We start from the raw sequence: 25,291 nt of genomic DNA on the forward strand, positions 1-25,291 counted from the left end.
CTCTCCCTCTCCTGTCCCCCTCTCTCCTCCCCCTCCCCCTCTCCCTCTCCTGTCCCCCCTCTCTCCTCCCCTCTCCCTCTCCCTCTCCTGTCCGCCCCTCTCTCCTCCCCCTCCTCCCGCTCCTGTCCCCCCTCTCTCTTCGCCCCCTCTGCGCCTCTCCTGGGTCCACCCCCTCTCATCCTCCCCCTCCCCCCTACCTCCCTCCCTAGTTCCCTGTCCCCCCTCCCCCTTCCATCCTCTCGATCTTTTTCTATCTTCTCTCTATTTCTTCTCTCTCCCCCCTCTCCCTCTCTGTCCCCCCTATCTCCTCCCCCTCCCCATCTCCCTCTCCTGTCCCCCCTCTCCTCCTCCCCTCCCCCTCTTCCAGTCTCTGTCCCCCTCCTCCTCCCCCCCCACTCCCTCTCCTGTCCCCCCTCTCTCCTCCCAATCCCCCTCTCCCCTACTCCCTGCCCCCCCTCTTCTTCCTCCCCCCTCCCCTCTCCCTTCCTCCGTCCCCCCTCTCTCCTCCCCCTCCCCCTCTCCCTCTCCTGTCCCCCCTCTCTTCTCCCCTCCTCTAATCTTCTCTCCTTCTCTTTTAATACAGTCTAGAAAAGTACACCTGTTAGCTTCTCCTCTACATTCTCTTTCCTGCAACTGGTAATCCATCAAAATAAACTGGACAAACTTCACAAGTTATATGCTAGGCTATCAAACACATAGGAATACAATTCTCCATCCTCTTTCCTACCTACACAGTACAGTCGTGGCCAAAAGTTTTGAGAATGACACAAATATAACTTTTCACAAAGTCTGCTGCCTCAGTTTGTATGATGGCAATTTGCATATACTCCAGAATGTTATGAAGCGTGATCAGATGAATTGCAATTAAATGCAAAGTCCCTCTTTGCTATGCAAATGAACTGAATCCCCCCAAAACATTTCCCCTGCATTTCAGCCCTGCCACAAAAGGACCAGCTGACATCATGTCAGAGATTCTCTCATTAACACAGGTGTGAGTGTTGACGAGGACAAGGCTGGAGATCACTCTGTCATGCTGATTGAGTTCGAATAACAGACTGGAAGCTTCAAAAGGAGGGTGGTGCTTTGAATCATTGTTCTTCCTCTGTCAATCATGGTTACCTGCAAGGAAACACGTGCCGTCATCATTGCTTTGCACAAAAAGGGCTTCACAGGCAAGGATATTGCTGCCAGTAAGATTGCACTTAAATCAACCATTTATCAGATCATCAAGAACTCAGGAATGGCAGCAGGCAGGTGTGAGTGCATCTGCACGCACAGTGAGGCGAAGACTTTTGGAGGATGGCCCGGTGTCCAGAAGGGCAGCAAAGAAGCCACCTCTCTCCAGGAAAAACATCAGGGACAGACTGATATTCTGCAAAAGGTACAGGGATTGGACTGCTGAGGACTGAGGTAAAGTCATTTTCTCTGATGAATCCCCTTTCCGATTGTTTGGAGCATCCGGAAAAAAGCTTGTCCGGAGAAGACAAGGTGAGCGCTACCATCAGTCCTGTGTCATGCCAACAGTAAAGCATCCTGAGACCATTCATGTGTGGGGTTGCTTCTCAGCCAAGGGAGTGGGCTCACTCACAATGTTGCCTAAGAACACAGCCATGAATAAAGAATGGTACCAACACATCCTCTGAGAGCAACTTCTCCCAACCATCCAGGAACAGTTTGGTGACGAACAATGTCTTTTCCAGCATGATGGAGCACCTTGCCATAAGGCAAAAGTGATAACTAAGTGGCTCGGGGAACAAAACATCGATATTTTGGGTCCATGGCCAGGAAACTCCCCAGACCTTAATCCCATTGAGAACTTGTGGTCAATCCTCAAGAGGCGGGTGGACAAACAAAAACCCACAAATTCTGACAAACTCCAAGCATTGATTATGCAAGAATGGGCTGCCATCAGTCAGGATGTGGCCCAGAAGTTAATTGACAGCATGCCAGGGCGGATTGCAGAGGTCTTGAAAAAGAAGGGTCCACACTGCAAATATTGACTCTTTGCAACTTCATGTAATTGTCAGTAAAAGCCTTTGACACTTATGAAATGCTTGTAATTATACTTCAGTATTCCATAGTAACATCTGACAAAAATATCTAAAGACACTGAAGCAGCAAACTTTGTGAAAATTCTAATTTGTGTCATTCTCAAAACTTTTGGCCATGACTGTATATGATTTCACTGGAGATTGAACCCTGACCCTCATATCTCCAAGGCTGACAGGTCATTCTTCAAAGCCAGTGAGGCCACTGAACAAGGATCTATTTCTGTGTCATAGTAACCGTGTTGATGTGTATGAGACGGTGCTTCAACGTCCACTTACTAAACAAATCCTCAGTGTTTCTAGGGTGGACAGGGAAGGTTCAGTGTTTCTAGGGTGGACAAGGAAGGTTCAGTGTTTCTAGGGTGGACAGGGAAGGTTCAGTGTTTCTAGGGTGGACAGGGAAGGTTCAGTGTATCTAGGGTGGACATTGAAGGTTCAGTGTTTCTAGGGTGGACAGGGAAGGTTCAGTGTTTCTAGGGTGGACAGGGAAGGTTCAGTGTTTCTCGGGTGGACAGGGAAAGTTCAGTTTCTCTAGGGTGGACAGGGAAGGTTCAGTGTTTCTAGGGTGGACAGGGAAGGTTCAGTGTTTCTAGGGTGGACAGGGAAGGTTCAGTGTTTCTAGGGTGGACAGGGAAGATTCAGTGTTTCTAGGGTGGACAGGGAAGGTTCAGTGTTTCTAGGGTGGACAGGGAAGATTCAGTGTTTCTAGGGTGGACAGGGAAGGTTCAGTGTTTCTAGGGTGGACAGGGAAGGTTCAGTGTTTCTAGGGTGGACAGGGAAGGTTCAGTGTTTCTAGGGTGGACAGGGAAGGCTCAGTGTTTCTAGGGTGGACAGGGAAGGTTCAGTGTTTCTAGGGTGGACAGGGGAGGTTCAGTGTTTCTAGGGTGGACAGGGGAGGTTGTGTTTCTAGGGTGGACAGGGAAGTTTCAGTGTTTCTAGGGTAGACAGGGAAGGTTCAGTGTTTCTAGGGTGGACAGGGAAGGTTCAGTGTTTCTAGGGTGGACAGGGAAGGTTCAGTGTTTCTAGGGTGGACAGGGAAGGATCAGTGTTTCTAGGGTGGACAGGGAAGGTTCAGTGTTTCTAGGGTGGACAGGGAAGGTTCAGTGTTTCTAGGGTGGACAGGGAAGGTTCAGTGTTTCTAGGGTGGACAGGGAAGGTTCAGTGTTTCTAGGGTGGACAGGGAAGGCTCAGTGTTTCTAGGGTGGACAGGGAAGGTTCAGTGTTTCTAGGGTGGACAGGGGAGGTTCAGTGTTTCTAGGGTGGACAGGGGAGGTTGTGTTTCTAGGGTGGACAGGGAAGTTTCAGTGTTTCTAGGGTAGACAGGGAAGGTTCAGTGTTTCTAGGGTGGACAGGGAAGGTTCAGTGTTTCTAGGGTGGACAGGGAAGGTTCAGTGTTTCTAGGGTGGACAGGGAAGGTTCAGTGTTTCTAGGGTGGACAGGGAAGGTTCAGTGTTTCTAGGGTGGACAGGGAAGGTTCAGTGTTTCTAGGGTGGACAGGGAAGGTTCAGTGTTTCTAGGGTGGACAGGGAAGGTTCATGACTTATTATAATGAACTGACACTATGCTTTCTTCTTATACAAAAGCTCTAGACCTACTGGTCAACACTCAACGTGTGTGTGTGTGTGTGTGTGTGTGTGTGTGTGTGTGTGTGTGTGTGTGTGTGTGTGTGTGTCAGTACACAACAGCAGGAGAGGAAGGGTGTCTCTCTAACAGAGCACTGAGAGAGACAACCCTTCCTGCACACTCACCTTTCAGACAGTGATTCAACAATATAAACACAGCTTTAGGACACACACGCACACACACACAACATCCAGCTGTGCATGTAAAACTGTAATTAGTCTGTCCTTTTCCTTTCCCATCTCAACAGGAAATGCTAGTTTCCTCTGTGTACTGCTGTAATCTTCTAGTGGTATGCTGAGTCAAGCGTTTACAGATTGACTGACAGGCTAACTATTTTTGGCGTGGCTAACTAGCTAGCTAGCTAACTAGCTGGCTAATGTTTTTGTTTGAAAAATGCATCTGGGCAGGGTACCTGCTTTATTGTTTCACCTGGCTGCCAGTTCCTGATCTTCTGAAAACAACATGTGAGGAGTGGTCTGAAGCGTGAGAAGAATGGGAGACAGAGGAATACAACAGTGGTGAGACAGACGGCTCGTAGAGAAGACGACTGGATACTATTCTGAACTTTGTGTGGTGAGCTTTCTGGCGCCCAGAGCTGCTGAGGCATCACCCAAGTGGTGCTACACAGAGTGAAGGAGGAGAAGTTCAGTGGCTATAAGAGTCGGGCTGGTAACCAGACTTGCCCTCTACAAGATCACCTGACCAGCTCCCTCCGCTGAAGACATGAACTGACCCTCTCCATCTGCAGAGGATGCAGCTTTCAAACACCTGGTCTCTACTGGTTGACCTGTCATAATATATTGTTTGTTTGTTTTTTGATCTTGAAGTTTACTACCTGTCTACTGGTAGGGTTCATAAAGGTTTATTACCTGTCTACTGGTAGGGTTCATAAAGGTTTATTACCTGTCTACTGGTAGGGTTATAAAGGTTTATTACCTGTCTACTGGTAGGGTTCACAAAGGTTTATTACCTGTTTACTGGTAGGGTTATAAAGGTTTATTACCTGTCTACTGGTAGGGTTCATAAAGGTTTATTACCTGTTTACTGGTAGGGTTATAAAGGTTTATTACCTGTCTACTGGTAGGGTTATAAAGGTTTATTACCTGTTTACTGGTAGGGTTATAAAGGTTTATTACCTGTCTACTGGTAGGGTTATAAAGGTTTATTACCTGTTTACTGGTAGGGTTCATAAAGGTTTATTACCTGTTTACTGGTAGGGTTATAAAGGTTTATTACCTGTTTACTGGTAGGGTTAAAAGGTTTAGTACCTGTTTACTGGTAGGGTTATAAAGGTTTATTACCTGTCTACTGGTAGGGTTATAAAGGTTTATTACTTGTTTACTGGTAGGGTTATAAAGGTTTATTACCTGTCTACTGGTAGGGTTCATAAAGGTTTATTACCTGTTTACTGGTAGGGTTATAAAGGTTTATTACCTGTCTACTGGTAGGGTTATAAAGGTGTATTACCTGTCTACTGGTAGGGTTATAAAGGTTTAGTACCTGTCTACTGGTAGGGTTATAAAGGTTTACTACCTGTTTACTGGTAGGGTTATAAAGGTTTATTACCTGTCTACTGGTAGGGTTCATAAAGGTTTATTACCTGTCTACTGGTAGGGTTCATAAAGGTTTATTACCTGTCTACTGGTAGGGTTCATAAAGGTTTATTACCTGTCTACTGGTAGGGTTCATAAAGGTTTATTACCTGTCTACTGGTAGGGTTATAAAGGTGTATTACCTGTCTACTGGTAGGGTTATAAAGGTTTAGTACCTGTTTACTGGTAGGGTTATAAAGGTTTAGTACCTGTCTACTGGTAGGGTTATAAAGGTGTATTACCTGTCTACTGGTAGGGTTATAAAGGTTTAGTACCTGTCTACTGGTAGGGTTATAAAGGTGTATTACCTGTCTACTGGTAGGGTTATAAAGGTTTAGTACCTGTCTACTGGTAGGGTTATAAAGGTGTATTACCTGTCTACTGGTAGGGTTATACAGGTTTATTACCTGTTTACTGGTAGGGTTCATAAAGGTTTATTACCTGTTTACTGGTAGGGTTATAAAGGTTTATTACCTGTTTACTGGTAGGGTTATACAGGTTTATTACCTGTTTACTGGTAGGGTTCATAAAGATTTATTACCTGTCTACTGGTAGGGTTATAAAGGTTTATTACCTGTTTACTGGTAGGGTTCATAAAGGTTTATTACCTGTTTACTGGTAGGGTTATAAAGGTTTATTACCTGTCTACTGGTAGGGTTATAAAGGTTTATTACCTGTCTACTGGTAGGGTTATAAAGGTTTATTACCTGTCTACTGGTAGGGTTATAAAGGTTTACATCTTTGAAGTTGTTTGTGGTGAGTATTACACATTTTCAAAATGTCGCTTTACCCACGTGTGTTCTTGGTGTGTTCTGGCCAAAACACATGGTTTCTGGGACCAATCAGAATGGTTAGAATGTGTTTGTGTTCTAGAAATCGTTGGGAGGTACTCAGATCCAGAGTCATTGCGGAGAAGAAACTAACGTCCGTGGGCGTGGCTTAGCGTTTGGCCGGAGCAAGGAGTTTGGAAAGGCAGACAATCATTTTTATCCCCTTGTCAATTTAAAGATGTGTGTGTGTGTGTGTGTGTGTGTGTGTGTGTGTGTGTGTGTGTGTGTGTGTGTGTGTGTGTGAGAGAGAGAGAGTGTGTGTGTGTGTGTGTGTGTGTGTGGGTGTGTGTGTGTGTGTGTGTGTGTGTGTGTGTGTGTGTGTGTGTGTGTGTGTGTGTGTGTGTGTGTGTGTGTGTGTCTGTTCTGCTACAATAACAGCTTCATGCTCCCCCCATGCACTCACTCATGATGGACAAGCAGCGCAACACGTCAATGGCCCGATGCATTTTGCAGGACAAAACTTCTATTTGGCCATAAATCGGTTTTCTGATTTGCATTTTACAGGATTCGCCCCCCAAAAATGTGGGTGTTATTATATTTAGTGACGATTATGCAGATGAGGTTGGAGAGAAATGAATTCTTAACTACATTTTTGAAAGTGCAGAACGACATACAGTCTGGCTTTTAAATAATACAGCAAAAGAAGAGATTGTGCGAATAAATGACAGTAACACCAGTATCTCCCACTATGATCAAGACATTTTTCCAGGGTAGTAAAATGTGTAATTAGAAGCGTTGATGGTCTATTAAGATAAATTCTTCCCGAACTCATCCCTAATGACCGTGAAGGGGGGGTTCATTCCGTTGGTAATGCGAAGCGTTTTGACACGCAACGGTACATTTCTGAAAGTTAATCGGTGCCTCAAAGCAGAAAACTCTTTCACCAACACCATTCATCACCCCTGACTGACCCAAGTTTCTCTGCCACAGTCACACAACGCCAAACTTATAGGCTGTGTCTATTTTCTGGTTGATTTACAAGCCTAACCTTGGACACTACAATATTTAGGTTTCAAGGGTGAATGTAAAATAGGCTACAAATATCAGGTAGACAAATACCAAATCTGGCTTTAAGCAAGACCGAAGTCAAGTCACAGAACGGAGTTCTCCCTACCTTTGACTTTCGTTAAAGTGAGCACCGGGCTGTTGCAAGCGGACAGCGGGGCCACCCTGGCGGAATGTTTCTTCATAGTGACGAGCTCGGAAAGGCTGAGCTCTCCCCTCTTCGGCTACATCCCTGAATCTGGTGTGGTACCAATCTCTTCTGTGACTGACTGTGGGACTTTTGATGCTTCTTGTCTTTACTCTTCTCTAAACGTGATCAGCAGTTTCCCGCTACCTCTCTCGTCCTCTCTCGTGGATCCACCTTCTGCCCCTCCGTTCCTCAACTCTCCCTCAGTCGCTTTTCTTTCTTCTGATTCGATTCCCCTCCCTCATTCCCTCCCTCCCTTCCCCGGTTCTGCAGTATCCTGCCAGAGCGTGAGGCTGAGCTCTTTCTCTCTCTCTTCACATGTAAAACAGTAGAGGCAAATGCTGCAATTTGCCACGTCACGCGTGCCGCAGGCATCCACCATCTCCCTTAGTTGCATTATCTCTCCTCCCCGGCCCCTCTGTCCATCCCGAGCCAGACGCGCCGTGCCCGCTGCCAGCCCACCAGACCTCCCGAAGCGCGGTTCCCGGAGGCAGGTGGTTGGTGACTCAGAGCCGGTTGCAGCTTGGAGATATGAGGAAGGATCGATCACGGCGGGCAGCGGTGAAACTGCTTGCATTGGAGTGGCAGGGATAGTGTGAGTGATCTGATGAGACTGGGGCTGATGTAGAGGGAAAATATACTGTAGCCTATCCGTCCTATTCAAGGGTTATATGAAGACACAAGGCTTGCATGGGGAGGCAGTTTTCCTCCTCAATAGAAAGTCTTGGAAAAATACAATTTTCGCCAAACTGGTCTCAGAGCATTTCGTATTATTCTGTATGTAAATCTAGGACACATCATCTAGTATGATATTTTACTTTTCGTATATGGTTTGTATTAATTTGTGGATGTCCATCAACAATTCCGTATGATATGTTACGAATTACAATTCATATTATATGTTACGAATTTGCCAAATGTACAATCAATATGCTATGAATTTGCCGAACATACTATATGTTACGAATTTGCTAAACGTAGATATGTTACAAATTCTAGCTAGGTGGCTAGGAGATGAATGTTAGCTAGCTGGCTAATGTTAGCTGGGGTTAGGGGTTAGGGTTAAGATTAGGGTTAAATTTAGAGTTAGGTTAAAGGGTTAAGGTTAGGGGAAGGGTTAGCTAAAAGAGTTAAGGTTAGGGTTATGATTAGGGTTATGATTAGGGTTATGATTAGGGTTATGATTAGGGTTATCTAACATGCTAAGTTGTTGCAAAGTAGCTCAAAAGTAGTAAGTAGTTGAAAAGTTGCTAATTAGCTAAAATTGTCTGTGATGAGATTTGAACTCACAACTTTTGGGTTGCTAGACGTTCGTGTTAAACGCCCGACCAACCACTCTACTTTCGTTTTTGCCCTAAGTAACCTTCTATCTGATGTAACCATACCAAACATAACACATCATACTAATTTGAGTGTCCCGGATTTACATTTAATATGTTACATCTAGTCTATGAGACCAGGCTGTTTAAGCAGCAGATTTGATCCAGTACACAGATTTTACACAGTGTGAGAAAATAAAACCACATAATAGTGATTTATATTATCCCACTGGAATTCGTTTGTCTTTTGCTCTGGTTGAAAAATACACCTGCCATTATAACATTGTGTTATTACTAGTAGTAGGGTCTATTGAAGTTGCCAAAGAAGCATTTAGTTTACAAGGCATTGCCTAAATAGCAACACCTTATAAATCCAATCAATCAAATTGTACTTAGCCTATATTAAACGTTATAATCTAAGTTTGAATATTATCCTTGTTGTTCCTCAACATGTTTGATCCATACCCTGCTGATAGCCACTCCACCTCCACCCATTATCTTTCATAATGCTCTTCCTAAACCCGCTGGAGGATACAATGACTGACACACATCGCCCATTATCTTTCATAATGCTCTTCCTAAACCCGCTGGAGGATACAATGACTGACACACATCACCCATTATCTTTCATAATGCTCTTCCTAAACCCGTTGGAGGATACAATGACTGACACACATCTCCCATTATCTTTCATAATGCTCTTCCTAAACCCGCTGGAGGATACAATGACTGACACACATCTCCCATTATCTTTCATAATGCTCTTCCTAAACCCACTGGAGGATACAATGACTGACACACATCACCCATTATCTTTCATAATGCTCTTCCTAAACCCCCTGGAGGATACAACGACTGACACACACCCTTCACAACGACAGACAGGCATCATTCTCCCCAGGGCAGGTAGAAGTGACTGAGGATAACGTCTGTGTGTGTGTGTGTCCTTCTCATATTAGTTCCCCCATGGGGCCTGTTCCAGCAATAAGAGGGCAGTTCAATTACTATAATGTTACATTCCAATAGAGACCCTCAACCTCACCCCCCCCCCCCCCCCCCCCCCCGGAAAGGTTACACTGATGACCTGTATGTGTGTGTGTGGCTATGTGTGTATGGTTGTGTGTCTGTGTGCGCGTGCGTGTGCGCGTGTGTAAAATCTGTTGGGGGAGTGTGTACATGACTAAAAGAAGCCACTCTGAATAATTCACTGGCTAGACTCTTCCTCTTCACTAGATTCTACAGGCTCATATCCCCTGATCTGATAACTAGGACAAGGGGTTATACAGGCTAGAATCCCTGATCTGATAACTAGGACAAGGGGTTATACAGGCTAGAATCCCTGATCTGATAACTAGGACAAGGTGTTATACAGGCTAGAATCCCTGATCTGATAACTAGGACAAGGTGTTGTACAGGCTAGAATCCCTGATCTGATAACTAGGACAAGGTGTTGTACAGGCTAGAATCCCCTGATCTGATAACTAGGACAAGGTGTTGTACAGGCTAGAATCCCTGATCTGATAACTAGGACAAGGTGTTGTACAGGCTAGAATCCCTGATCTGATAACTAGGACAAGGGGTTGTACAGGCTAGAATCCCTGATCTGATAACTAGGACAAGGGGTTGTACAGGCTAGAATCCCTGATCTGATAACTAGGACAAGGTGTTGTACAGGCTAGAATCCCTGATCTGATAACTAGGACAAGGGGTTGTACAGGCTAGAATCCCTGATCTGATAACTAGGACAAGGGGTTATACAGGCTAGAATCCCTGATCTGATAACTAGGACAAAGTGTTGTACAGGCTAGAATCCCTGATCTGAAAAACTAGGACAAGGGGTTGTACAGGCTAGAATCCCTGATCTGATAACTAGGACAAGGGGTTATACAGGCTCATATCCCCTGATCTGATAACTAGGACAAGGGGTTATACAGGCTAGAATCCCCTGATCTGATAACTAGGACAAGGGGTTATACAGGCTAGAATCCCTGATCTGATAACTAGGACAAGGGGTTATACAGGCTAGAATCCCTGATCTGATAACTAGGACAAGGTGTTGTACAGGCTAGAATCCCTGATCTGAAAAACTAGGACAAGGTGTTATACAGGCTAGAATCCCTGATCTGATAACTAGGACAAGGTGTTGTACAGGCTAGAAACCCTGATCTGATAACTAGGACAAGGGGTTATACAGGCTAGAATCCCTGATCTGATAACTAGGACAAGGGGTTATACAGGCTAGAATCCCTGATCTGATAACTAGGACAAGGTGTTGTACAGGCTAGAATCCCCTGATCTGATAACTAGGACAAGGGGTTATACAGGCTAGAATCCCTGATCTGATAACTAGGACAAGGTGTTGTACAGGCTAGAATCCCTGATCTGATAACTAGGACAAGGTGTTGTACAGGCTAGAATCCCTGATCTGATAACTAGGACAAGGTGTTGTACAGGCTAGAATCCCCTGATCTGATAACTAGGACAAGGGGTTATACAGGCTAGAATCCCCTGATCTGATAACTAGGACAAGGTGTTATACAGGCTAGAATCCCTGATCTGATAACTAGGACAAGGTGTTGTACAGGCTAGAATCCCTGATCTGATAACTAGGACAAGGGGTTATACAGGCTAGAATCCCTGATCTGATAACTAGGACAAGGGGTTATACAGGCTAGAATCCCTGATCTGATAACTAGGACAAGGTGTTGTACAGGCTAGAATCCCTGATCTGATAACTAGGACAAGGTGTTGTACAGGCTAGAATCCCTGATCTGATAACTAGGACAAGGTGTTGTACAGGCTAGAATCCCTGATCTGATAACTAGGACAAGGTGTTGTACAGGCTAGAATCCCTGATCTGATAACTAGGACAAGGTGTTGTACAGGCTAGAATCCCTGATCTGATAACTAGGACAAGGGGTTGTACAGGCTAGAATCCCTGATCTGATAACTAGGACAAGGTGTTGTACAGGCTAGAATCCCTGATCTGATAACTAGGACAAGGTGTTGTACAGGCTAGAATCCCTGATCTGATAACTAGGACAAGGGGTTATACAGGCTAGAATCCCTGATCTGATAACTAGGACAAGGGGTTGTGTCCCAAATGGCACCCTATATTCCTCTAATTCAAATCTGGACCTTGAAGCTCGATCAATAGATTTGTTTAATTCCTCCCTTCTTCCCCCTATGGGTTCTGGTCAAAAGTAGTGCACTATATAGGGAACAGAATGCCATTTGGGACGGAGATACGCAGACCTCTACAAAAACACATCAGACACCCTAACCCCCTCCTTCCCCAATCCTCTCTCTCCCAACTCACTTACCTTGGAACCCAGAATCAAATCTCACGTGTCCTAACATTTTTTTTGAAGAGACTGTCACTAGACACAAAGTTTTCACAAAGTGCCAGGCTAGAGGTTCAAGGAAATGAATCTCTCGCTCTACTAACTACTGTAACTACTGTTGACTGTTGCCTTTCTTACACACCATTTCACCATTTCCTACACGACTGGAAGAGTCCTTAGTGCATGAAGAGCATGTTCCTTTCCAAACCCTCTTCCCCCAGTCCTCTCTTCCCCCAGTCTTCTCTTCCCCCAGTCCTCTCTTCCCCCAGTCTTCTCTTCCCCAGTCCTCTCTTCCCCCAGTCCTCTCTTCCCCCAGTCTTCTCTTCCCAGTCCTCTCTTCCCCCAGTCCTCTCTTCCCCCAGTCCCCTCTTCCCCCAGTCCCCTCTTCCCCCAGTCCTCTCTTCCCCCAGTCCTCTCTTCCCCCAGTCCTCTCTTCCCCCAGTCCCCTCTTCCCCCAGTCCTCTCTTCCCCCAGTCCCCTCTTCCCCCTGTCCTCTCTTCCCCCAGTCCTCTCTTCCCCCAGTCCCCTCTTCCCCCAGTCCTCTCTTCCCCAGTCCTCTCTTCCCCCAGTCCCCTCTTCCCCCAGTCCTCTCTTCCCCCAGTCCCCTCTTCCCCCAGTCCTCTCTTCCCCCAGTCCTCTCTTCCCCAGTCCCCTCTTCCCCCAGTCTTCTCTTCCCCCTGTCCTCTCTTCCCCCAGTCCTCTCTTCCCCAGTCCTCTCTTCCCCCAGTCCCCTCGTCCCCCAGTCCTCTCTTCCCCCCAGTCCCCTCTTCCCCCAGTCCCCTCTTCCCCCTGTCCTCTCTTCCCCAGTCCCCTCTTCCCCCAGTCCTCTCTTCCCCAGTCCTCTCTTCCCCCAGTCCCCTCTTCCTCCAGTCCTCTCTTCCCCCAGTCCTCTCTTCCCCAGTCCTCTCTTCCCCCAGTCCTCTCTTCCCCCAGTCCTCTCTCCCCCCAGTCCCCTCTTCCCCCAGTACTCTCTTCCCCCAGTCCTCTCTTCCCCAGTCCTCTCTCCCCCCAGTCCCCTCTTCCCCCAGTCCTCTCTTCCCCCAGTCCTCTCTTCCCCCAGTCCCCTCTTCCCCCAGTACTCTCTTCCCCCAGTCCTCTCTTCCCCCTGTCCCCTCTTCCCCAGTCCTCTCTTCCCCCTGTCCTCTCTTCCCCAGTCCCCTCTTCCCCCAGTCCCCTCTTCCCCCTGTCCTCTCTTCCCCAGTCCCCTCTTCCCCCAGTCCTCTCTTCCCCTGTCCTCTCTTCCCCCAGTCCCCTCTTCCCCAGTCCTCTCTTCCCCCTGTCCCCTCTTCCCCCAGTCCCCTCTTCCCCCAGTCCTCTCTTCCCCAGTCCTCTCTTCCCCCTGTCCTCTCTCCCCCAGTCCCCTCTTCCCCCAGTCCCCTCTTCCCCCTGTCCTCTCTTCCCCCTGTCCTCTCTTCCCCCAGTCCCCTCTTCCCCCAGTCCTCTCTTCCCCTGTCCCCTCTTCCCCCAGTCCCCTCTTCCCCCAGTCCTCTCTTCCCCAGTCCTCTCTCCCCCCAGTCCCCTCTTCCCCCAGTCCCCTCTTCCCCAGTCCTCTCTTCCCCTGTCCCCTCTTCCCCCAGTCCCCTCTTCCCCCAGTCCTCTCTTCCCCAGTCCTCTCTCCCCCCAGTCCCCTCTTCCCCCAGTCCCCTCTTCCCCCTGTCCTCTCTTCCCCCTGTCCCCTCTTCCCCTGTCCTCTCTTCCCCCAGTCCCCTCTTCCCCAGTCCCCTCTTCCCCCTGTCCCCTCTTCCCCCAGTCCCCTCTTCCCCAGTCCTCTCTTCCCCAGTCCTCTCTCCCCCCAGTCCCCTCTTCCCCCATCCCCTCTTCCCCCTGTCCTCTCTTCCCCCCCCTGTCCCCCTCTTCCCCTGTCCTCTCTTCCCCAGTCCCCTCTTCCCCAGTCCCCTCTTCCCCCAGTTCCCCCTCTTCCCCAGTCCCCTCTTCCCCAGTCCCCTCTTTCCCCAGTCCTCTCTTCCCAGTCCCCTCTTCCCCCAGTCCTCTCTTCCCAGTCCCCTCTTCCCCCAGTCCCCTCTTCCCCAGTCCTCTCTTCCCCCTGTCCTCTCTTCCCCAGTCCTCTCTTCCCCCTGTCCTCTCTTCCCCAGTCCTCTCTTCCCCCAGTCCTCTCTTTCCCCAGTCCCCTCTTCCCCAGTCCTCTCTTTCCCCTGTCCCCTCTTCCCCCAGTCCCCTCTTCCCCCAGGTCCTCTCTTCCCCAGTCCTCTCTCCCCCCAGTCCCCTCTTCCCCCAGTCCCCTCTTCCCCCCAGTCCCCTCTTCCCCCTGTCCCCTCTTCCCCTGTCCTCTCTTCCCCCAGTCCCCTCTTCCCCAGTCCCCTCTTCCCCCTGTCCCCTCTTCCCCCAGTCGTCTCTTCCCCAGTCCTCTCTTCCCCAGTCCTCTCTCCCCCCAGTCCCCTCTTCCCCCAGTCCCCTCTTCCCCCTGTCCTCTCTTCCCCCTGTCCCCTCTTCCCCTGTCCTCTCTTCCCCCAGTCCCCTCTTCCCCAGTCCCCTCTTCCCCAGTCCCCTCTTCCCCAGTCCCCTCTTCCCCAGTCCTCTCTTCCCAGTCCCCTCTTCCCCCAGTCCTCTCTTCCCCAGTCCTCTCTTCCCCCAGTCCCCTCTTCCCCCAGTCCTCTCTCCCCCCAGTCCTCTCTTCCCCAGTCCCCTCTTCCCCCAGTCCCCTCTTCCCCCTGTCCTGTCTTCCCCAGTCCTCTCTTCCCCCAGTCCCCTCTTCCCCCAGTCCCCTCTTCCCCCTGTCCTCTCTTCCCCAGTCCCCTCTTCCCCCTGTCCTGTCTTCCCCAGTCCTCTCTTCCCCCAGTCCTCTCTTTACCAGTTGTTCCCACTAATATAATTGATTGGACAGTTTCTACCATTTTCCACTGCTCCCCGTGCGTCAGTGTCAGGGTCTGTGTTTGGGTTAGAGGGAAGAGACAGAAACAGAGGATGAGAGCTGATGGATGAGGAGATAGAGAGAGGGAAAGGGGGGGTGAGAGGGGAAGAGAGAGGGAGGGAGGGAGAGAGAAAAAGAGGGAGATGGATGAGGAGAGAGAGAGGGAGTGGGGGGAGAAAGGTGAGAGAGAGGAAGAGACAGAGAGAGAGAGAGAGAAAGAGAGGGAGGGGGGAGAAAGAAAGAGAGAGAAGGAAAGAGGTGATTACTACAAAAAAAGAGTGTGAGAGAGGAGATGGAAGAGAGAGAGGGAAGAGAGGGAGAGAGATCTGCACAGGATGTTTGATGGATAATGTAAACACACTATAAACACCGTCAGGAACCAATCAGAGAGAGTCACACGTCATCATCCTGCAGGCTACAGGTGTGGCATGTCGGGATGTTATTGTGTGTGTGTATGTGTGTCTGCGTTCATGCTCATGCCTGCATGTGTGTCTGCGTTCATGCTCATGCCTGCATGTGTGTCTGCATTCATGCTTATGCCTGCATGTGTGTCTGCGTTCATGCTCATGCCTGCATGTGTGTCTGCGTTCATGCTCATGCCTGCATGTGTGTCTGCGTTCATGCTCATGCCTGCATGTGTGTCTGCATTCATGCTCATGCCTGCATGTGTGTCTGCGTTCATGCTCATGCCTGCATGTGTGTCTGCGTTCATGCTCATGCCTGCATGTGTGTCTGCGTTCATGCTCATGCCTGCATGTGTGTCTGCGTTCATGCTCATGCCTGCATGTGTGTCTGCGTTCATGCTCATGCCTGCATGTGTGTCTGCATTCATGCTCATGCCTGCATGTGTGTCTGCGTTCATGCTCATGCCTGCATGTGTGTCTGCATTCATGCTCATGCCTGCATGTGTGTCTGCATTCATGCTCATGCCTGCATGTGTGTCTGCATTCATGCTCATGCCTGCATGTGTGTCTGCGTTCATGTTCATGCCTGCACGTGTGTCTGCGTTCATGCTCATGCCTGCACGTGTGTCTGCGTTCATGCTCATGCCTGCACGTGTGTCTGCGTTCATGCTCATGCCTGCACGTGTGTCTGCGTTCATGCTCATGCCTGCACGTGTGTCTGCGTTCATGCTCATGCCTGCACGTGTGTCTGCGTTCATGCTCATGCCTGCACGTGTGTCTGCGTTCATGCTCATGCCTGCACGTGTGTCTGCGTTCATGTTCATGCCTGCACGTGTGTCTGCGTTCATGTTCATGCCTGCACGTGTGTCTGTGTTCATGCTCATGCCTGCATGTGTGTCTGCGTTCATGCTCATGCCTGCATGTGTCTGCGTTCATGCTCATGCCTGCATGTGTGTCTGCGTTCATGCTCATGCCTGCATGTGTGTCTGCGTTCATGCTCATGCCTACATGTGTGTCTGCGTTCATGCTCATGCCTGCATGTGTGTGTAAAACTGATCCTGCACTGTGTTTTTGACAGAAAGACCCCATGAGAAAACAGCTGAGTTTTTCCATAGAACAGTGTTTATCTGGTGGAGCGAGACCCTGTTTACACCCATTCTAGTAGAAGGGTGAATGGGCTGTAGAACAGATTACAGACTCCTACTATTGACCAGCATTCTCCACAGCATTTACACTCATATACAATACATCACTGACTTCTAAAACAGTGTGTAACTGTTTCACATGCAATAGCTCAGATCGTGTAAAGATCAATATAAAAGCTGGTCTGTCTCCCAAATGCCACCCTATTCCCTATAAACTGCACTACTTTTGACCAGGCCCCATAGCGCTCTGCTCAAAAGTAGTGTACTAGCTAGGGAATAGGGTCCCTTTGGGATGCAAGCCTGTCGAGCATCACGTCTTGTTCATTTCATTAAAAGGGACTAGTGATTGCTGTAATTGGTTTTCTCCATGCAGCTTCACTCCCAGGGGTGTCTTGTGAGGTCATTAATACAATCAGAAACCAGCTCTCTCTCCGACGGGACAGACAGACAGACAGGCTGACAGGCTGACAGGCAGACAGGCAGACAGACAGACTGACTGACAGACAGGCTGACAGACAGGCTGACAGACAGACAGACAGACAGACAGACTGACTGACTGACTGACAGACAGGCTGACAGACAGGCTGACAGGCTGACAGGCTGACAGACAGACAGACAGACAGACTGACTGACAGACAGGCTGACAGACAGGCTGACAGGCTGACAGGCTGACAGGCTGACAGGCTGACAGACAGACAGACAGACAGACAGACAGACAGACAGACAGACAGACAGACAGACAGACAGACAGACAGACAGACAGAAAGAAAGACTGTTGCCTACCAAGATAACATTTAATTTCCCCTCTGCTCTCATTTCTTTGAGCTATAATGTCTCACATGTACAAATGACCTCCACTAACCTGTACCCCCACCTACATGTACAAATGACCTCCACTAACCTGTACCCCCACCTACATGTACAAATGACCTCCACTAACCTGTACCCCCACCTACATGTACAAATGACCTCCACTAACCTGTACCCCCACCTACATGTACAAATGACCTCCACTAACCTGTACCCCCGCCTACATGTAAATATGACCTCCTCTAACCTGTACCCCCACCTACATGTAAATATGACCTCCTCTAACCTGTACCCCCACCTACATGTAAATATGACCTCCTCTAACCTGTACCCCCACCTACATGTAAATATGACCTCCTCTAACCTGTACCCCCACCTACATGTAAATATGACCTCCTCTAACCTGTACCCCCACCTACATGTACAAATGACCTCCACTAACCTGTACCCCCACCTACATGTAAATATGACCTCCTCTAACCTGTACCCCCACCTACATGTAAATATGACCTCCTCTAACCTGTACCCCCACCTACATGTACAAATGACCTAAACAAACCTGCACATTGACTCTGTACCGGCACCCCCTGTACATAGCCTCCACATTGACTCGGTACCAGTACTCCCTGTACATAGCCTCCACATTGACTCTGTACCAGTACTCCCTGTATATAACCTCCACATTGACTCGGTACCGGTACTCCCTGTATATAACCTCCACATTGACTCGGTACCAGTACTCCCTGTATATAACCTCCACATTGACTCTGTACCAGTACTCCCTGTATATAACCTCCACATTGACTCGGTACCAGTACTCCCTGTATATAACCTCCACATTGACTCTGTACCGGTAACCCCTGTATATAACCTCCACATTGACTCGGTACCAGTACTCCCTGTATATAACCTCCACATTGACTCAGTACCAGTACCCCCTGTATATAACCTCCACATTGACTCGGTACCGGTACTCCCTGTATATAACCTCCACATTGACTCGGTACCTGTACCCCCTGTATATAACCTCCACATTGACTCGGTACCAGTACTCCCTGTATATAACCTCCACATTGACTCGGTACCAATACTCCCTGTATATAACCTCCAGATTGACTCGGTACCAGTACTCCCTGTATATAGCCTCCATATTGGCTCGGTACCAGTACTCCCTGTATATAACCTCCACATTGACTCGGTACCGGTACTCCCTGTATATAACCTCCACATTGACTCGGTACCAGTACTCCCTGTATATAACCTCCACATTGACTCGGTACCAGTACCCCCTGTATATAACCTCCACATTGACTCGGTACCGGTACTCCCTGTATATAACCTCCACATTGACTCGGTACCTGTACCCCCTGTATATAACCTCCACATTGACTCGGTACCAGTACTCCCTGTATATAACCTCCACATTGACTCGGTACCAATACTCCCTGTATATAACCTCCAGATTGACTCGGTACCAGTACTCCCTGTATATAGCCTCCACATTGGCTCGGTACCGGTACTCCCTGTATATAACCTCCACATTGACTCGGTACCGGTACTCCCTGTATATAACCTCCACATTGACTCGGTACCAGTACTCCCTGTATATAACCTCCACATTGACTCGGTACCAGTACTCCCTGTATATAACCTCCACATTGACTCGGTACCAGTACTCCCTGTATATAACCTCCACATTGACTCGGTACCGGTACTCCCTGTATATAACCTCCACATTGACTCGGTACCTGTACCCCCTGTATATAGCCTCCACATTGACTCGGTACCAGTACTCCCTGTATATAACCTCCACATTGACTCTGTACCGGTACCCCCTGTATATAACCTCCACATTGACTCGGTACCAGTACTCCCTGTATATAAGCTCCACATTGACTCGGTACCAGTACTCCCTGTATATAACCTCCACATTGACTCGGTACCGGTACTCCCTGTATATAACCTCCACATTGACTCGGTACCAGTACTCCCTGTATATAACCTCCACATTGACTCGGTACCGGTACTCCCTGTATATAACCTCCACATTGACTCGGTACCAGTACCCCCTGTATATAACCTCCACATTGACTCGGTACCGGTACTTCCTGTATATAACCTCCACATTGACTCGGTACCTGTACTCCCTGTATATAACCTCCACATTGACTCAGTACCACTACTCCCTGTATATAACCTCCACATTGACTCGGTACCAGTACTCCCTGTATATAACCTCCACATTGACTCGGTACCGGTACCCCCTGTATATAACCTCCACATTGACTCGGTACCAGTACACCCTGTATATAACCTCCACATTGACTCGGTACCGGTACTCCCTGTATATAACCTCCACATTGACTCGGTACCAGTACTCCCTGTGTATAACCTCCACATTGACTCTGTACCAGTACTCCCTGTATATAACCTCCACATTGACTCGGTACCAGTACTCCCTGTATATAACCTCCACATTGACTCGGTACCAGTACTCCCTGTATATAACCTCCACATTGACTCGGTACCAGTACTCCCTGTATATAACCTCCACATTGACTCGGTACCAGTACTCCCTGTATATAACCTCCACATTGACTCGGTACCAGTACTCCCTGTATATAACCTCCACATTGACTCGGTACCAGTTCTCCCTGTATATAACCTCCACATTGACTCGGTACCAGTACTCGCTGTATATAACCTCCACATTGACTCGGTACCGGTACTCCCTGTATATAACCTCCACATTGACTCGGTACCGGTACTCCCTGTATATAACCTCCACATTGACTCTGTACCGGTACTCCCTGTATATAACCTCCACATTGACTCGGTACCGGTACTCCCTGTATATAACCTCCACATTGACTCGGTACCAGTACTCCCTGTATATAACCTCCACATTGACTCGGTACCAGTACTCCCTGTATATAACCTCCACATTGTTGGTTAAGGGCTTGTAAGTAAGCATTTCACGGTAAGGTCTACACCTGTTGTATTCTGTGCATGTGAAAAATAACATTTAAATGATTTGCTGATGAAGTATGTGCGTGTGTGTGTGTGTGTGTCTTTGTATGTGAGTGTGTGTGTGTCTGAGTGTATTTCTGTGTTTTTCCTCCGTAAATAACATCTCACTTCCCCTCTGCTCTCAGTCCTATCCCTGTGAGCCCTCTTTGGGCTGCAGAAGATTGGGAGAAGTTGACGTTAATCAGAAAGGAGGAAACTAGCTGTCAGGAGTTATAGAAGCCATCAGTCAATGAGGACTCTGAATATGTATAGTATTATCCCTCTCTCTCTCTCTCTCTCTCTCTCTCGCTCCCCCCTCTCCCTCTCTCTCAGTAGATACAAACAGGTGTTATTCAGCGCTGTGCTGCTCTTGAGTCCCAGTGAGACAGAGACAGCTCCACTCCCAGCCAGGTCTCTAATTAGCTCTCTGGATGCTTCACAAAATGTTGAGAGGATTATCCGTGGACATAAAGACCTCTCCCCGTTGGCTATGTCCCTGCAGCCGGACCCAGACCCAGACCCAGACCCGGACCCACAGGGGAGCTGGCGCCCAGATAAAGGGAGTCAGAAGGGAATGTTCTCTAGATGGAACTAATAGGTTTAAAATCCTCCCACGGTGATAGTGTGAAATAGGCAGGAATGGAAGGGTATTATCTTCCTACTTCCATGTCTAGGACAGCCTAGAATCTCTGATTCAACTGTATGGGCATATATATGTGCATTTAAAGGGGCAATCTGCAGTTCAAACGACAATAGCAGTCACCCCGCCACTGTTTAACAGCAGAGGGATATGGCTGGATAAACGTAACCACTCAAATTCCTAGACAGAGCTATGGATGCCAGGACTGACCATCCATGACATCAAAATGATCGTTTTTAAGGCTTTTTGAGGCTATAAGTGTTTGTTTCCAAACAATAGAGTAAAACAAGCTGATATTTTGGGTTCTGATGAGGTATGAAACTACAAGCTCATCAGGCTGCAGATCTATTCTTTGACAATCAATGGGTATATATCAGACATGTTCAAAGTTAAAAACAAACAGATGTTCTGTACCAATAGCAGATTGCCCCTTGCCTAGCCATGCCTAGCTAACTTGTAGTTAACATCTCATTGATTGAAACATATTATACTATAGCATTTATGGCTCATTTGTTGATCTGAAATGATCTGTATTTATCAGGGAGAATGTAGTAATGTTGTCTGGTGGAGATACAGTAGCTCAGGTAGCTTTGACCTAGAAAAACGGTTCACTTCCCATAGTCTGCCTTGTGAGGCTAATAACCATGGATGAAAAGCAGTCTGCCTTGTGAGGCTAATAACCATGGATGAAAAGCAGTCTGCCTTGTGAGGCTAATAACCATGGATGAAAAGCAGTCTGCCTTGTGAGACTAATAACCATGGATGAAAAGTAGTCTGCCTTGTGAGGCTAATAACCATGGATGAAAAGTAGTCTGCCTTGTGAGGCTAATAACCATGGATGAAAAGCAGTCTGCCTTGTGAGGCTAATAACCATGGATGAAAAGCAGTCTCCCTTGTGAGGCTAATAACCATGGATGAAAAGCAGTCTGCCTTGTGAGGCTAATAACCATGGATGAAAAGCAGTCTGCCTTGTGAGGCTAATAACCATGGATGAAAAGCAGTCTGCCTTGTGAGGCTAATAACCATGGATGAAAAGTAGTCTGCCTTGTGAGGCTAATAACCATGGATGAAAAGCAGTCTGCCTTGTGAGGCTAATAACCATGGATGAAAAGCAGTCTGCCTTGTGAGGCTAATAACCATGGATGAAAAGCAGTCTGCCTTGTGAGGCTAATAACCATGGATGAAAAGTAGTCTGTCTTGTGAGGCTAATAACCATGGATGAAAAGCAGTCTGCCTTGTGAGGCTAATAACCATGGATGAAAAGCAGTCTGCCTTGTGAGGCTAATAACCATGGATGAAAAGCAGTCTGCCTTGTGAGGCTAATAACCATGGATGAAAAGTAGTCTGCCTTGTGAGGCTAATAACCATGGATGAAAAGCAGTCTGCCTTGTGAGGCTAATAACCATGGATGAAAAGTAGTCTGTCTTGTGAGGCTAATAACCATGGATGAAAAGCAGTCTGCCTTGTGAGGCTAATAACCATGGATGAAAAGCAGTCTGCCTTGTGAGGCTAATAACCATGGATGAAAAGCAGTCTGCCTTGTGAGGCTAATAACCATGGATGAAAAGTAGTCTGCCTTGTGAGGCTAATAACCATGGATGAAAAGCAGTCTGCCTTGTGAGGCTAATAACCATGGATGAAAAGCAGTCTGCCTTGTGAGGCTAATAACCATGGATGAAAAGCAGTCTGCCTTGTGAGGCTAATAACCATGGATGAAAAGTAGTCTGCCTTGTGAGGCTAATAACCATGGATGAAAAGCAGTCTGCCTTGTGAGGCTAATAACCATGGATGAAAAGCAGTCTGCCTTGTGAGGCTAATAACCATGGATGAAAAGCAGTCTGCCTTGTGAGGCTAATAACCATGGATGAAAAGCAGTCTGCCTTGTGAGGCTAATAACCATGGATGAAAAGCAGTCTGCCTTGTGAGGCTAATAACCATGGATGAAAAGCAGTCTGCCTTGTGAGGCTAATAACCATGGATGAAAAGCAGTCTGCCTTGTGAGGCTAATAACCATGGATGAAAAGTAATAGTAATAACTGTCTCAGACAGACAGATACAGTATATGACTATTTATAGATACAGTAATAACTGTCTCAGACAGACAGATACAGTATATGACTATTTATAGATACAGTAATAACTGTCTCAGACAGACAGATACAGTATATGACTATTTATAGATACAGTAATAACTGTCTCAGACAGACAGATACGGTATATGACTATTAATAGATAACATAATAACTGTCTCAGACAGACAGATACAGTATATGACTATTTATAGATACAGTAATAACTGTCTCAGACAGACAGATACAGTATATGACTATTTATAGATAACATAATAACTGTCTCAGACAGACAGATACATTATATAACTATTTATAGATACAGTAATAACTGTCTCAGACAGACAGATACAGTATATGACTATTTATAGATACAGTAATAACTGTCTCAGACAGACGGATACAGTATATGACTATTTATAGATAACATAATAACTGTCTCAGACAGACAGATACAGTATATGACTATTTATAGATACAGTAATAACTGTCTCAGACAGACAGATACAGTATATGGCTATTTATGGATACAGTAATAACTGTCTCAGACAGACGGATACAGTATATGACTATTTATAGATACAGTAATAACTGTCTCAGACAGACAGATACAGTATATGACTATTTATAGATACAGTAATAACTGTCTCAGACAGACAGATACAGTATATGACTATTTATAGATAACATAATAACTGTCTCAGACAGACAGATACAGTAGCTGTAATGACTAAACTGAACGTGCCCATAGCCAGAAATTGTCTCAGGTAGAAGTGCGGATCTGTCCATATGATCTAAATGCCTCAGTTAGAGGGGTTTAGTTACAGGATGAGATGCAGAGGGACAGTTAGAGGGGTTTAGCTACAGGATGAGATGCAGAGTGACAGTTAGAGGGGTTTAGCTACAGGATGAGATGCAGAGTGACAGTTAGAGGGGTTTAGCTACAGGATGAGATGCAGAGTGACAGTTAGAGGGTTTAGCTACAGGATGAGATGCAGAGGGACAGTTAGAGGGGTTTAGTTACAGGATGAGATGCAGAGTGACAGTTAGAGGGTTTAGCTACAGGATGAGATGCAGAGGGACAGTTAGAGGGGTTTAGCTACAGGATGAGATCCAGAGTGACAGTTAGAGGGGTTTAGTTACAGGATGAGATACAGAGTGACAGTTAGAGGGGTTTAGCTACAGGATGAGATGCAGAGTGACAGTTAGAGGGGTTTAGTTACAGGATGAGATGCAGAGTGACAGTTAGAGGGGTTTAGCTACAGGATGAGATGCAGAGTGACAGTTACAGGGGTTTAGCTACAGGATGAGATGCAGAGTGACAGTTAGAGGGGTTTAGCTACAGGATGAGATGCAGAGGGACAGTTAGAGGGGTTTGGTTACAGGATGAGATGCAGAGGGACAGTTGGAGGGGTTTAGCTACAGGATGAGATACAGAGTGACAGTTAGAGGGGTTTAGTTACAGGATGAGATGCAGAGGGACAGTTAGAGGGTTTAGCTACAGGATGAGATGCAGAGGGACAGTTAGAGGGTTTAGCTACAGGATGAGATGCAGAGGGACAGTTAGAGGGGTTTAGCTACAGGATGAGATGCAGAGTGACAGTTAGAGGGTTTAGCTACAGGATGAGATGCAGAGGGACAGTTAGAGGGTTTAGCTACAGGATGAGATGCAGAGGGACAGTTAGAGGGGTTTAGTTACAGGATGAAATGCAGAGGGACAGTTGGAGGGGTTTAGCTACAGGATGAGATACAGAGTGACAGTTAGAGGGGTTTAGTTACAGGATGAGATGCAGAGGGACAGTTAGAGGGTTTAGCTACAGGATGAGATGCAGAGGGACAGTTAGAGGGTTTAGCTACAGGATGAGATGCAGAGGGACAGTTAGAGGGGTTTAGCTACAGGATGAGATGCAGAGTGACAGTTAGAGGGTTTAGCTACAGGATGAGATGCAGAGGGACAGTTAGAGGGGTTTAGTTACAGGATGAGATGCAGAGGGACAGTTAGAGGGGTTTAGCTACAGGATGAGATGCAGAGGGACAGTTAGAGGGGTTTAGTTACAGGATGAGATGCAGAGGGACAGTTGGAGGGGTTTAGCTACAGGATGAGATGCAGAGTGACAGTTAGAGGGGTTTAGCTACAGGATGAGATGCAGAGGAACAGTTAGAGGGGTTTAGTTACAGGATGAGATGCAGAGGGACAGTTAGAGGGTTTAGCTACATGATGAGATGCAGAGGGACAGTTAGAGGGTTTAGCTACAGGATGAGATGCAGAGGGACAGTTAGAGGGGTTTAGCTACAGGATGAGATGCAGTGTGACAGTTAGAGGGTTTAGCTACAGGATGAGATGCAGAGGGACAGTTAGAGGGGTTTAGCTACAGGATGAGATTCAGAGGGACAGTT

The 25,291-nt window shown here is 47.3% G+C and overlaps 1 protein-coding gene across 2 annotated transcripts in view; it reads right to left on the minus strand.

Moving 5' to 3' along the window:
• Positions 1 to 25,291, minus strand: part of LOC115193534 (putative thiamine transporter SLC35F3) — a 182,141-nt gene that overhangs the window by 89,970 nt on the left and 66,880 nt on the right. The window contains exon 1 of one of the 2 annotated variants that reach the window (XM_029752249.1): positions 7,208 to 7,929. The exons of the other annotated variant lie outside the window; for it this stretch is intronic. Coding sequence (XP_029608109.1) covers positions 7,208 to 7,283 — 76 coding nt within the window. The 5' untranslated portion in view covers positions 7,284 to 7,929. Of the gene's footprint in view, positions 1 to 7,207; positions 7,930 to 25,291 lie in introns of those variants that run through there. 2 annotated transcript variants of the gene reach the window in all.

The sequence above is a fragment of the Salmo trutta genome, chromosome 5, assembly GCF_901001165.1.
Source record: "Salmo trutta chromosome 5, fSalTru1.1, whole genome shotgun sequence".
NCBI lineage: Eukaryota > Metazoa > Chordata > Actinopteri > Salmoniformes > Salmonidae > Salmo > Salmo trutta.